Genomic DNA, 15,108 nt, shown 5'->3' with positions numbered 1-15,108 from the left:
TTAACTGTACTTTACTTCAAAGTAAAGTATTATGGCCACTTGATCAATGAGGAATGGATGATCAAAGAGTAATGGATGGACAAAGAGGCCCAAAGGACAAGAAACTTATCTCACAGGCAGGGAATATATTGGGAGATATCCATTCTGGGAGAAATTGCTTATTAATTAGATTTCTAGATTCTCCTGTAAAATATATTAAATGCTAGATATAGCTTTAATAGGTCTGTAAATGTTTCATTTTTTTTAAAGGGGTGAGAGAAGAGTTGATTTGATTTAAAGGCGCTAGGGAGCCAAAAAAAAAAAAAACAGAAAAAATAGTTTTGTGGGTTTTTTTTTTTGGTTTTTTTTTTTTTTTTGGGGGGGGTGTTGGTTTTTGAGGTTTTTTTCCTTTGCTTATATTCCAAATACTTAAATCCAGATTTAGAATTTTTACTTTTCCAAAAAGAAAAGGTAATATTGTAAATCATTAAAATCTGGAACTAAGATGTGGCACTACTATTGTACTAGGCAACTCATACTTCCTACTTTATCCATTCTTTAAAATTGGAAAACATCAGAAAAATGCAGAGAATAAAATGGATCCATTATACACACAACCTTGGGTAATTGCCCAAGTGTAAAGATCTAGATGCATGAACAATATAATGAGGTAGTGTACAAAAGCAGGTTATAAGAAACTCCTCAAGACTTGCTCCAAGTTTCATTTTCCATGAAGTTATATCAGGAAGTTACTGATACTGTGGAATTAGTTCGAATCAGCAAAGAAGAGGTAGTGAAATGAAAGGGTCTTAGGCCAATATGGCCATGGCCTAAGGTAAATGAGCAAGTAAATGGTGGGTATTATTAGCACCTCTCCTAAAATTTAGAAAACTGGATTTCAAGAATATTTAGGGAAATATTTAGGTGTGATTCTATAGGTAGACTCTAAAAGGTAAGATGATTTAAGAGGGATAGGAAACTCTCAAAATTAAAATGATAACAAAGCAACTACAAATGGTCCTGATGAGAGGAAAAGGGAAACATTTAAAGAGAATGATGTGGTTTCACAGGGAATAGCCAATGTGCTCACAACTTAAAAGACTGAGTACAAAACATCCAAGGGACACACACACACACACACACACACACACAAAGAATGGCATACACCTATCAGCATTAGGGATACAAAGAAAGGCAAACATTTCTTGCTTTCAAGCAGCTCACACCCTAACAGGAGTGACAAAATGAAAGCTATGTAAATGAATGTTTTATGTAGGCTAAATGGAAAACTCTTGGAGCAAGAAAGCAGGAGAGTCAGAAGATGGGATATTTAGTTGAGATTCGAAGTTAGAAAAGTCAAGAAATATAGACAAAGGGGAAAGGCCAGTGAAAATGTAGTCAGGAGACAGGATGCTGTGTAAAGGAGCAGTGTTGATAGATTGCAGAAGATATGCATGGAAGCAGAAGTATAAAAGCAGAAAGGAAAGGAGCATGGTTGTTATGAAGCACTTTAAAGGCCAAATAGCACATTTTAATTTGATCCTGGAGGTAACAAGCAGTCACTACTATTTATTAAGTAGGGGGATGACATAGTCAGACCTACAGTCTTGGAAAAGCCCTCAGAGGACCTAGTTTAAATCCTACCTCTGACCCTATTTGTGTGTACTTGGGCCTGTTGCTTCATTCCCTTGAATTTCAAAGTCTCCTGCTAGGGTTTAACTTATTCAAGGCCACTATAATTCCTTCCAACTCGTAATCAACAATCTTTAAAATGTACAAGACTTTTATTATTTATTTTTTGCTGAGGCAGTTGGGGTTAAGTGACTTGCCCAGGGTCACACAGCTAGGAAGTGTATCTGAAGTATCTGAAGCTAGATTTGAATTCAAATCCTCCTGACTTCAGGGCTGATGCTCTATCCACTGTACCACCTAGCTGCCCCAAATACAAGACTTTTAAAGAAATGTTTGGAACAAGAAGAATAAGGCCTACTATTAAAGTCAGATGACAAACTTATAGCAGAATTAACATTGTACAATGAAAAATGAAGTTTCATAAGCAGAGGACAGAATAAATTAGATGTTAGGGTAATGAAGGAACCTTTGGGTATCACTACTGAAGCACTACCAATGATCTTAGGAAAATCATGAACAATAATGAATCATAGAAACCTGACAAGGTAAAATTTTCCAATTTTCAAAAGGGAGAAAGGATTCTGAAAATTAGCAGTGGATTAGGAGTCAAAGGACCAAAGTTCTGATTCTGATTCTTGTTCCTAAATACAAGTGCATGATCTTCAGGCCTCAATTTCCTTACCTATGAAAACAAAGGGCAAAATGTTAAAGTGCCTTATGGTCGTTATTATGCATATAATTTTTAGGCACAGAAAGTAAATGTTCACAAATGCCAATACTGTCACTTCAAATTACTTAAAAAAATTTTTTTTTTAAAACAGCTCTATTAGAATATTTTTACTAAAATCCATTTTCTTCTTCCCTGTAATTTCTATTATATACAGAATAAATCCAACCTTACCTTCCCATGTGAAAACTCTTTAAATATCTGAAGACAGTTATTATATCTACCTTAAGCCTTCTCTTCTTCTGGCAAAACATCCCCAATTAATTTTCATGTGATATGGTTGTTCGTGTTCTTCAGTATGGTCACCTACTTTTGGATATATTCCAATTTATCAATTTTTCTCAAATGTGGCACCTGAACTTATATGCAAAAGTACAAAGTATCCCTTTTACTACACATTCTGTTTTTTTTTGTTTTTTTAAATATAGTCTAATATAGCTTCAGGTTTTTAGCCATCAAGTGTTGCTGTTGCCATTAAATCACAGGGATTTGAGATCACAGGATCAGAGATTCAGAGATAGAAAGCACATCTGAGATCATCTAGTCCAAGGCTTCTTCAACTTTTTCCACTCATGACCCCTTTTCACCCAAGAAATTTTTATGTAACCCTGGGTATAGAGGCATAGAGAATAGGTATACAAATCAAATATTTGCTGATAACAAATAATAATTTCATAATCCCCACATTCACTTGATGTCCTGTATGAGATTGCAAACTACAGTTTGAGAAGCTGGGATCTAATCTCCCCCATTTTACTGCTTAAGAAACTGAGGCCCAGAAAAGCTAAGCAAGTTGCTCAAGATCACATAGATGATTTATAGGATGAGCTAGAGTTTGAATCCAAGTCACAACTTCTATACCTGATTCCAATGTACCATACTTGCTTTCTTTTTGATTTGCCCATAGTTACAAAGCCTACAAATGAGAAAACTGGTATCCAAAGCTCCTGATCTTCTCTTAATATTCTGTTTCTTCAATTATGTCATGTTACCTACTAAGCCTAGCTGGCGTCTTTTATTTATTTAATCCTATGATAATCCTTCAGAAAACGAGGAATCATCAATGATGTTTCTGGAACCATCTTCATTAATCAAAATGTGCCACTGCTCAACTTGTGTGAACTGTCTCCTAATTTTAGCTTCACAACAATGAATTAAAGTTCAGTATGGACCATAGTGCTTTCATCTACCACAACAATAATTTTTATAAGTCCTATTTCGATAAGGAAAGCAAAGGAGAAGATTTCTTTTTTCCACTTAAGGAAGGGCATAAGGCAATATACAAGGAATTAAATCACTGCAAAATGCTGCTTTTTGTTCTTTATCCCTTCCAAACAGAACATCAAGTGTCCCATACAGTTCAATTTAAGTTCAATTACAGAGTATATGCTTAGGCCTTTGAACTACATACTTTGCTACTTTAACCATCAATACCTATAAGTAATAAGAAAGCAGAATGATGGTGTCAATCTTCTTATACCCCAAGTGAGAGTTCCAAAATGCAAAATATATTTGTAAGTGTATGAATTCCAAATTATAATTCACGGCTTTCTCAGTATAAGTGTTCAAAATCTATATGATTCCCTCTTGCCTCCTCCAAAAAAACACTATTAAATCTTGTCTTTCCAAACAAGGTCATGAAACTTGAACCTCAAGTTGAGTCTTACATTGATGAATTGTATTTGACAACAATCAATGGGGACACACTGCAATTTAAATTGTCAGTGGTGATGGGTACACAAACTTCTTCACATGATTGCCATCAAGGATCTTGAGTAAGTTACTAATACTCAGGATACCCTGAAGGGAGTCAAACTCTGATGTTTGAAGTCTTGGAAAATCCACATGTGTTCTTATTATTGCCTTGTAAAAATGTCCATTTTGTGCAATGCTTCAATATTAAGTGTAAATTGATGACATGAGCTCCCCAAAAGCACTTAATACACATTAACAAACTTCATAAATAATGCTCATTTTAATCAGTCCAGCCACGTTTAATTTATAAAATCAAGTTCACAGCTTTTTCCAATCTATTTTTCCCTAATACATAAGATCTAATTATTTCTCTAATGCCATTTATCATAGTAAGGGGAAAAAAATTCTCTAACTTCCTTTCCCATTTTCATCTTGGACTTTGCCAATGTTTTTAACAGAACACCTAACAAAGTCAAATAGCTAACAAAGAAACCCTAGGGGTGTCACAGTCTCTTCTGTGATTGACAGTGTGCTCTGGGTAGAATGCTGCTGCAGGACAGTCTTGTATGCTTGGGTTGTCCTGTTTTACTGCTCTCTCATTTCAGTTTCTGTAGAACGTGTAAGAGGATATGTGAGGGTCGGACTTGCTCCTAGGTTTCCTCTAAGAATTCTAGGTCTGTTCACCCTTGGAACTGTCTCAGACCTGGACCTGCAACCTGGGCAACCACCACTAGCAAACCTCTATTCCTTTTCAATCAAACTTGTAGCCTATGAGACCTACTATTCTCCCATGCTGATAAGAAGTAATTCACAAAAGCAACTTTTTAAAAAATGATTTTCACAAACTCTCATTGCAATTTTTTGGGGAGATTTCCTGTCTGTACTGTTCCATTTAAAGGTGCATATTGGCCCTTTTCACCACAAAGGCTGCTCTTTATGTAAGGCCCATAGAAAATGTCAAGGCCCTGCAGTCCAGGTCCTTATTAATTGATTGTAAATTAGTTTCCTAACACTGCTTCCTATATGCTATCCATTCTCAATACTCTACATCTTAGTTGGCTTTCTGTCAAAAAGAATCGGATGCCTTACTTGTCTGTAAGCATATGTGGGATGACAATAATGCTTTGGCTATCATCAGTGGCTGGAGATGATCTACATGGGGAAAAACTAAAATATTTGGGACAACTGCATTCATAATATTGCTCCCATACTCTTTAATATCCCTTACAGAAACTTCAGAAGTCTTTCTCTCATATAAACACAATAGCAGAAATATAATTTCTTCCTTGGACATTTAATGAACTCATTTTCTGCAGTGGTAAGAGTTTAGTTACAAAAAGCGAAAAATTTAAAAGGCAGAATCCACACACATTTTACGAGATTAGACCATGTGCCACATTAAGGTCAGAGCTGCCTTACAATTAATTATCAGTATAACATGAGTCCTCCTTTCTTTTCTCACCTTACAAAAGAAAGATCATGGATCATCATGAATCAGGTAAGCTTGGTTCTTGAAAACTAGCTGAGGAAGTGAGAGGAGATAAAGTCCTGGAAGTGATGGTAAGAGCAACCAGTAATTTGGAATAAAAATACAGGGACTGTTGCTTGACTCATTTACATGGGCAAGAGCTTTTGTAGCTAATCCCCAAGCCTCTAGAACAATATGTAAATCTGGAGGAAGCTCACTTCTAATTGTTAAACACTACAATGCCTTATAATAGTTTGGGGAAGAAGAGCCTTCAGTAAACTATTATTAAGACCAACAATCCGTCCTTTATATTGGCTAGATGGTCAATACAATGATGGGAATCTCAGCAAAGCAAAACAGGGTCCATCCAGGAAGTGTTAGGACTTTGGCTGCTGTGGAGCTAAGAAGGGAAGACAGACATAGTTGTCCTTTATATGAGATGGTTTCTTCTCTACTCCTCCCCATCCCAGGAGTGGATGGGAGGGAGTGATTGCAATTCCATGGGGAATGGTGAGAGAGTCAGGAAGTAGACAGAACACAAGTATATGTGCCTTGAAGGTAGCTGGAAACCAGCCTGAGTGTGGTAAGAGTAGGAATGTCAAAGCAAAGGCAGTTGTGGTATGTGCATAAGGAGTGAGAGTGAGAAGAAGGAAATCTGGGAACAGCCAGTGAGTTGGTGGGAGGCTGAGAGCTTGAGCCACAGCAGGGAGGGACTTATGTGGCTTCCTCCTTCCCACTCTGGTCACTGTGGCATGAGGAGTGTATTCTCAAAGGCAGAGCTTGTGGCAGTGGGTTCTATCAGCTTCCCTAACTGCATATATCAGTATGGTATGAGAAATGATGAGATCTTTAAGGCCAGAGTTTGTTTAATAGGAAGCAAGTGAACCCTGGACACAGCTGAGCTTACTTCTCTGGGTTTCCATGTCCAAGGAAGATGGCTTGGAAGGAAGGCCCTAAGTGACCTAACAGTTACAACAGTGCTTTGGCTATTTCCTGATGACCCTAAATGTCCCCCAAAGAATTGCAATCACCTGCCATCTCCACTGCTCCCCAACAGCTACGATGGGGAGGAACTCTTTTTTAGGCTAGACTTAGGTAACACCTGCATCTGTCTTCTCCCACCCCTCCAGTGTCCCAAGCTCCTGACATCCCTTAACACAATTCAACTGTGTTGTTACCATCTTGGCTAATTAGATACAAGAAGCTCAATTTTCTTCATCAGAAGAAATGCCTTCAATCTCATCTCGGTCTCCACCAATTGCCATCCAGAATGCTTTGGCCACCTGTGGACAAAAATTTATAAAATTACAAGTAATAACTAAATCCATGCTAAATATATATTAATACTTCAAAAATGTATGAGGATGTGGTATAGGGGAAAGATAAATAAATCTAAAGTAAAAGGACTTGGGTTCAAATCCCATTTCTGCTACTTTATTATGTGACCCTAAGAAAGTCTTTTCTTTATTGGGAAGTAGTTTGACAGAATAGAAAAGGCAAAGCATTTGGAGTCAGAAACCTAGGTCTACATCTTGGCTTTGCCAATTACTGCCTGCATAGTATCAGGCAAATTGTGTTACTTCTTTGGGTCTCAGTTTTCTCAACAGTAAAATGAGGGAGTCAAACTCAGTGATTTTTAAGATCCATTTCTAACCCTAAATCTATGATCCTATGTATGAAACTAAAATTCCAACATTATATTTAGAACTGGAACACTCTAGCCAGTTATAAAATCTTTTGCCTCTTGTTTAGACTAGATCAGGATTTACTCAAGTTCAAAGAAATTATTCATATTTGAAAACTGATTTGACTAGCATAACAAATGCTTTCATACTGAATAAGTAATGAATAAATTTTTGATTGATAAGCAAAATCTGCAAATAGAACTTATCCTCTATTGAGCAAGCAGACATATAACTTAAATATCCTCGTACCCAGAACAGCTTTAATAAAAAACTACTTGCTCTTACCTTTTCTGCATGCAACTTTCTTTGTTCGTGAGGCAAAGTTGCTGCTTTATCTAGGGATAAAATAGAATTTAAGAACTTCATATAACAGCAGAAGTAATCCTGACTGTGAAATTCTAACCATAAATGATGTAAAGTCACTTTCTGAATTACGTTTGTGGTACAATCATTAATGGGATGAACTCTTGAGTCCTCTTAAGTATTCCTGATCATTATTCATTCCATGTTAATAAATGTGTGTGTTTTTGGGGGGAGGAAGGGCAGAAATGAGGGAAGAGAGAGGGAAAAAAAAAGAGATGGGATAGAAATATTACTCCATGCAACAGAGTTCTTAACTTTGTCTATTTATTGGGATTCCTATTCACTCACAGATGACTGCATTACTGAGGTTACTCCTTCAATTTTTCTCTTCTGTCCCATAAGTCTAAGTGGTTAAAAAGTCTTTGCCTTTATCTATCTTTCCCTCAAGTCTCAGAGAAGAGATGGTCCTTTCTTCTTGTTACATATAAACTCTACCTGTATACTCAATCAAATAGCATCCTTTCCATGTTTTTATTCCACCAATCAATCTCTTTTATGCATCTCTAATTCCTCTAAAAAACATGCTCAAATCTTCTCCCTATACTGCCCAGAACCTTTCCTTGATCTTGAACTCAAGCTATATTAGCATTTATTTTTCTTCTCACCTTCTCTGCAAATGCCTAAAAACCTGGCTGCCTCCATTTACTCCTTAGTCCTCTGCCATGTGGCTTCCATCCCTATCCTTCTGAAAACGGCTCTTCTGAAGATCACAAATGACTTCTTTACTGTGAAGTCCAGAATTTTTTTTTCCTGGACTCATTTTCCTTGACAACTTTGGGGCATATGATGTCATGGACCACTTCCATGCAATTAGGAATGTTGACACCAAAGAGCAGATCTCTAAAATCCAAGATAAGAAGAGATATGTAATTTAACTTCTTAAAGCCTTGATGGTGATAAAATTTCCATTCCAGGTTCAATTCCAGGTTTTAGTCCAGGGCAAGAAGGAGCACTAGCATACTACAGTATACAACCACAGGAAGTAGGGAACCCAGTCACAGTTATATAGTGGGAAGAAATTGTTTTGTTTTTCCCATTCCAGAGCATAGACCAAACCTCTCTTTGGATCATGTCACTTTGGAAGAACTGAAAACTTACAGACCCCCAACACTAGCTTTGAAAACAGCAGCACAAAAACCTGAAGCCTGGGACAGTGACCCCTCCACCTCAGGAGTGGAATCCAACTTTAACAGAAAGTTAAAAGTGAAGAAATAGGCTGGGAAAATGAATGGACAAACAAAAAAGTACTTGACCAGAGAAAGTCACTATGATGACAGGGAAGATCAAAACATAAACTCAAGAAGACAACAAAATCAAAGCAGCTATATTCAAAGCCTCAAAGAAAAATGTGAATCAGGTGTCAAGCCAAAAAAAAAAAAAAAAAAAAAAAAAAATTTCTGAAGAAAACTCAAAAAGGATTTTAAAAATCAACCATGAGAGATAGAGGAAAAATGGAAAAAGAAATTAGCATGATACAACAAAATCATGAAAAAAATGAGACAATAGCTTGATAAAAGAGAGACAATAATCCAATGAAGAGAAGAACTTCCTTAAAAAGAACTGCCTAAATAAAAAAACAATGAACAAAAAGGTAATGATTCCATGAAATACTAAGAAACAATAAAACAAAATCAAAAGAATGAAAAAAAAAAGAGAAAAAAATGTGAAATATCTTATTAGTAAAACAAATGACTTGAAAAAAAGATCAAGGAAAGATAATGTGAGAATTATTAGTCATGACCAAGAAAAAAAAAAGACTAGGTCTCATATTTCAAGAAATTACTAAGAGAATTGCCTTGATATATATATCTAGAACCAAAGGGTAGAAGATATTGAAAGAATCCACCAATCATCTGCTGAAAAGAAATTACAAAATAAAAATTCCCGGGAATATTATAACCAAATTCCAGAGCTCCCAAGTCAGGAGAAAACAGTGCAAGGAATAAGAAAGAAACAAGTCAAATGTCACAGAGCCACAGTCAGGATATCACAAGATCTAGCAGCTTTTACATAAAATGACTGGAGGCCTTAGAATATAGTATTCTGGAGATCAAAGGAGTTAAGATGACAACCAAGAATTATTTAACTAGCAAAACTGAGTAAGTTTCAGAGGAGAAAATGAACATTAATTAATTAATGAAATAGAGGCTGTCAAGCTGAATAGAAAATCTGACTTTCAAATTATAAGACTCATGAAAAGCATTAAAAGGTAAACAAGAAAGACATTATAAAGGATTCAGTAAGTCTAAATTGTTTACATTCCTACATGAGGAGGCAATACTTGTAACTCTTAATAAATAATTATTAAAGCAGTGAGAAGATGCATATGTAGAGAGCATGGGTATCAGTTAACTATGGTGTAATAAGATCAAAAGAAAAATAAAACAAAAGTTGATAAAGGGATGTGCTGGGAGAAGGGGAAGGGAAGTGGTAGAATGGAGTAAATTATCTCAAATAAAATAAGTTTGAAACAGATTTTACAGTGGAGGCGAAAACTGAAGGGTGGTGGTGGAACTTCAACCTTGATCTCATTGGAATTGGCTCAAAGAGAAAATAGCATCCATATTCAATTGGGTATAGAAATCTATCTTACTTTACAGGGAAATAGGAGGGGAAGAGGATCAGACAAGGATTGAGTCAGGTGGGAAGAGAGAAGTCTGATAGTTGAAAGGCGCAGATGGGGGGACTGGTCAAAAGCAAAACACTTTTGAGGACAAAATGAAAGGAGAGAGAAAAAGACAAGAGGAAAGAAGGATAAACAGGAGAAAATAGGACGAAGAGAAATACAAAGTAATCGTAACTGAAAATTTTTTTACAGCAAGGTTCTCTGATAATACCCTCATATCTCAAATACATAGAGAACTGAGTCAAATTTAGAAGAATATATGTCATTCCACAACTGATAAATAGATAAAAGATATGAACAGGCAGTTTTAAGATGAAAAAATCAAATAAATCATTATTGATGACACAAATGCATATTAAAACAAGTCTGAGGTATCTTATATCCATCAAGATTAGCTAATATGACAAAAGGAAAATGACAAATGTTGGCAGGGATATGGAAAAAATTGGAACATTAATGCAATGTTGGTGAAATTGTGAACTGGTCCAACCAATTGGGAGAAAAACAGAACTATGCCCACAAGGCTAAAAAACTAGGCATACCCTTGGACCCAGAAATACCACTACTAGTTCCGCATACCAGAGAGATCAAATAAAAAGAAAAAAGATCCATATAGACAAAAATATTTATAGCAGTTCTTTTTGTGGCAAAGAATTGGGTATTGAGGGGATGCCCATCAATTGGGAAATGACTGAACAAGTTGTAGTGTTTGACTGTAATGGAATACTATTGTGCTATAAGAAATGATAAACAAGCTGTTTTCAGGAAAAAAAAAAATCTGTAAAGATTTAAATAAACTAATGCAAAGTGAACTAAGCAGAACGAGAAGAACATTATACATTGTAATGGCAATACTGTATGAGGATCAACTGTAAATGACGTAGCTAATCTCAGCAATAAAATGATCCAAGACAATTCCAAAGAACTAATGGCAAAGCATACTATCCACTGCTCAAAAGAACTATTATAACTCTGAATATACTGAAGCACATTATTTTTCATTTTCTTTCCTTCATTCTTTTTCTTTTATTCATCTTCTTGTATAAAACGATTAATGTGAAAATGTTTCATATGACTGTACACATATAACAGATATCTGAATGCTTACTGTCTAAGGGAAGGGGGAGAGAAGATATAGAATTTTGAACTCAAAACTATTTTTAAAAATCCTCAAATGTTTAAAAAGTTGTTTTAAAAATATAATTGGTGGAGGAAATAAAATGTATATAAAAAGATAAAAAGATATAGGGGGAAGCAAAATGTGAATTTTATGGAAAGAATACAATAGCAAAACCTTTTATTAACAGCAACTATAAGAGAGACTTTTAACAAAATGGACCATATCACGTTCTGTTTAGCCATTTACTCATTGTTAAAATTTCATGAGAACGACAACTGGGAAGGTCCTACCTCTTTGAAAAATTTATAGCAGTTGTTAGCTAATAAACTATTCCCTGAAGGCACAGAATAGATCATAATGATGCAAGGCAGAATGACTTTTATAAGACCTAACTTACATTTAGTCTCAAGCCATCTTGGCACAATATTATTGGCTGGGTTTTCACATACATACATAAATGCAAACCAAGGGTCCACAGTCTCATACAAAACTCAGTTACAAGGTATTTCTGCAAGACTGAAACAGTGGTAAATTTACTTCCTATCATATGGGAATGAAGTATATTTATTATAAATAAAATTAAGATATTTACTACTATTTTTACCTACCTTTCATTTCTTTTAGCTTTGAAAATAGCCGTTCAAAATTTTCCAGATTTCCTCCTCCAGTAGTGAGACTAGCTAATTCCTGGATATCCAGATCTAGCATGGGGTCTGAAAGGAATGTTTGTGAGATTATTAATTCAAGAATTCACATAAAGTAAAGCACAGAATTCTAAGGCTATAAGATGCCTACTAAACAAAAGCACTATATTTCCTTCAGGTACTATGACAGTGATATCTATTCATATCAATAAATCTTTAGAATTTCTATAGAAAACGTTTTGTTAGTTCCTTTGATCCTCAGATAATCTTTATAATCAGAATTCTTCCTAAATTATCCTTTAAATCATGATGAAACCTGTGGGCTAGCTGAAGGTTTAAGGATCATTTCCTTCTGGCAGCATGGGGTAGGGAAAATGACACTGGGCTAGAAGTCAAGTAATTTGGGATGAATACTCTGGCATTCACATCTCAATTTTTTAATGGTAGTAGTGGTGTATACTTGTGTAACTATTCTGGTATTTTTTTTTTTGCCCCCATTTTGTATTTCAATTCAATTGCACAAGTATTTATTAAATGCTTGCCAATAACAAAAGAAAAACCAGCCTTTGTCTTCAAGAAGTTTATATTCTACTGAGATGGAAATCCTGAACATTTTATATGTCACAGACTTGTCTCTTATTTTGGTCAACTCTATGGACCTCTTCTCAAAATGTTTTAAAATGTATAAAATACAGGATTACAGAAGAAATGAAAGGTTAGGGAAAGTAAATATCTGATTTTTCCTCCCATCCAAGTTCATGGACCCTAAAACCTATCCATTGACCCAATAGGGTTTTGATGCTTCCAGGTTCTAGTACAGAATTTTTGTATGAGGGATATTTCATAGAGGTCTTATCATACATATAAAATCTTAAAGCAGCATACAAATGTTAAGTATTAGTTATTAGACAATCAAAATATATATGATTGGATATCCGTTATCTTTATTTTATTTTTATTCAGTACCAAATGGTTTTGATAATAACTAGTTTATTATCTGTTGTAAAGTTTACTAGTTCATGAACTATCCTTATCAGCATTTTCCCCAAGATGTTTTTAAAATTGTTGCCCATTTGTATTTCCATGTAAATTTTATTTTTATTTTATCCAGCTCTCTGAAGATGCTATTTATATTTTAATTTTTTACTGCATTAAAATATGAACATTAAAATAGTATAGTTCTGTCACTTTTTATAATGTTAATCTAATCCAAACATAAATATTGAATGTTTCCTTCAGTTATTCAAGTTCTTTTCTTTCCAGTCATTATAACTTTAGAGTTGTTCTTATATTAGTTAGCTGTATTTCTAAGTGGGTCAATTCCCATATATTTAATGGATTTTATTACTATAAATGGGATTTCTGCATGATGTTTTCTTGAACTTAATAGCTATTATGTAAGAATTTGAAATATTTTTGTGGGTTAATTTTATCTTCTGTGATCTTGCTGTACTCACTTAATATCTCCATTTAGTTGGGAGATTTTCTAAATATATTATCATGTCATCTGCAAAAAGTAATATTTTTAATTTCATGTTCTGTTTTATTGCAACATTAAAGTTTCTATTTACTATGTCAAATAATAGCATGAATCCCTATTTTGACATATAGTAGAAATGTTTTTAATGTTTATCTGTTGCATATTATATTGGCTGTTGGTTTAAGATGAATACTTATTGTGTTAAGGAAAAATCTTGTTCCTATTCTTTTTAGTATTTTTTTTTAATCATGAACGAATGTTGGATTTTATCTAATTAAATTCTACAGGCATTTATTAAGTGGTAGGAATACAGAAACAAAACCAAAAAACCACTTTGCCTTCAGTGAGCTTTCATTGTACTATGGCATGGTGAAGAATTCAATATATATACAGATAAAGAAAATTATTCCAGGAGAGACACACCACTACAAACTGAGGGGAACTGCAAATCTTTCCTGTGGGAGTTTTAAGTACAAAGACAAAAATCTAAGGCCTTAAAATTTTTTTGTTTTAATTTTATTTTAACTGATCCTCATTCTGTTCCCTATCATAGCTCTTGTAACAATTTTTTTTAAAAGAGGAAAAAACTTCTCAGTGTATTTGACAATATCCTATTTGACAATACTGTAATACCCTAAATCCATAGTTCCCCACCTTTGCAAAGATAAAAGGGATATTTATTTTCTTCTCTTCTCTGAGGTTAATCTTGGTTTTTATATTGTATTGCATTCAATTTCTGTTTATATTATTACATTCACTGTATGTTCCTCCCCACCCCCGGTTCTGCTTACTTCACTCCATACTAATTCAAATACATCTTTGAAGTTTCTCTGAATTTCTCACTTTTCATCAGATGCCAATTTGTTTAGCTACTCCCCAATTTATAAATATTTTGTTTCCAGTTTTTCCTACCAAGAAAATGTCACTATGAAGATATAGGTATTTGTCTTTAACTTTCTTGAGGTATACGCCTAAAAGTATAATTGCTGAGTCAAGAAGTATGAGCATTTTAATCACATTTTTTAGCCTTCTTCAAAAAGACATAATGATTGGCAAAGAGTTTCTCTTCTCTGCCCCCTATCCTGCCATTTAGAGATGCAATCATAATTTTTTCGAAGGATCTTTTTTTCATTTGTTGTATTAAAGGTTGACTTTTTCTGATGTTTAACCAATCTTGCATTCACAGAATAAACCCTATTTGAACACAAAATTTTTTTTTAAAAACTACACTGTGACAGTTTGATAGCTAGTATTTCATAGTACTTCTACATCATTTTGGGTAAATTGGTCTACAAATTTCCTTTTAAATGTTATTTTTGCAAAGTTTAAAAATTAACACCATTTTTTTTCATAAAAATAATTGGAGGTGATTTTCCAGCTTTCTCTATTATTTAGAATAATCTCTGTAATACCAAGATTATTTGTTCTTGAAAGGATTGAAAGAATTCACTTGTTATCTTATCCAGGTGTTTTTTTTTAAATCATTTTTAATGATCTGTCTTATTTTTCTCCAAGACTGGTTTATTTGAATTAATTTTATCCTATATCTATTTTGGTACTTTACATTTTTATAGAGTATTAATGATTCCTTTGCATTGCCTAACTTATTAGAATACAGCTGTATGTAATATTTCTTAATAACAAATAACTTAATAACATACTTAATTGCTTTTGTATTTGTTGTGATCT

The 15,108-nt window shown here is 34.3% G+C and overlaps 1 protein-coding gene across 3 annotated transcripts in view; it reads right to left on the bottom strand.

Annotated features, from left to right (window-relative positions):
* Nucleotides 1-2,917: 2,917 nt before the first annotated feature.
* The window catches only part of AAGAB (alpha and gamma adaptin binding protein), a 54,557-nt gene continuing 42,366 nt past the window's right edge, over nucleotides 2,918-15,108 (bottom strand). The window contains exons 8-11 of one of the 3 annotated variants that reach the window (XM_031955334.1): nucleotides 11,904-12,008; nucleotides 7,472-7,521; nucleotides 6,680-6,784; nucleotides 2,918-4,641 (exon numbers count right to left, since the gene is read on the bottom strand). In XM_031955334.1, coding sequence (XP_031811194.1) covers nucleotides 6,707-6,784; nucleotides 7,472-7,521; nucleotides 11,904-12,008 — 233 coding nt within the window. In that variant the 3' untranslated portion in view covers nucleotides 2,918-4,641; nucleotides 6,680-6,706. Of the gene's footprint in view, nucleotides 6,785-7,471; nucleotides 7,522-11,903; nucleotides 12,009-15,108 lie in introns of all 3 variants that reach the window. The other 2 variants (XM_031955333.1, XM_031955332.1) reach the window with 2 other exon arrangements.

The sequence above is a fragment of the Sarcophilus harrisii genome, chromosome 2 (assembly GCF_902635505.1).
Source record: "Sarcophilus harrisii chromosome 2, mSarHar1.11, whole genome shotgun sequence".
NCBI classification, from domain to species: Eukaryota; Metazoa; Chordata; class Mammalia; order Dasyuromorphia; family Dasyuridae; genus Sarcophilus; species Sarcophilus harrisii.
Note: the sequence above shows the minus strand (reverse complement) of the source record. Positions and strands in the feature narration are given on the sequence as shown.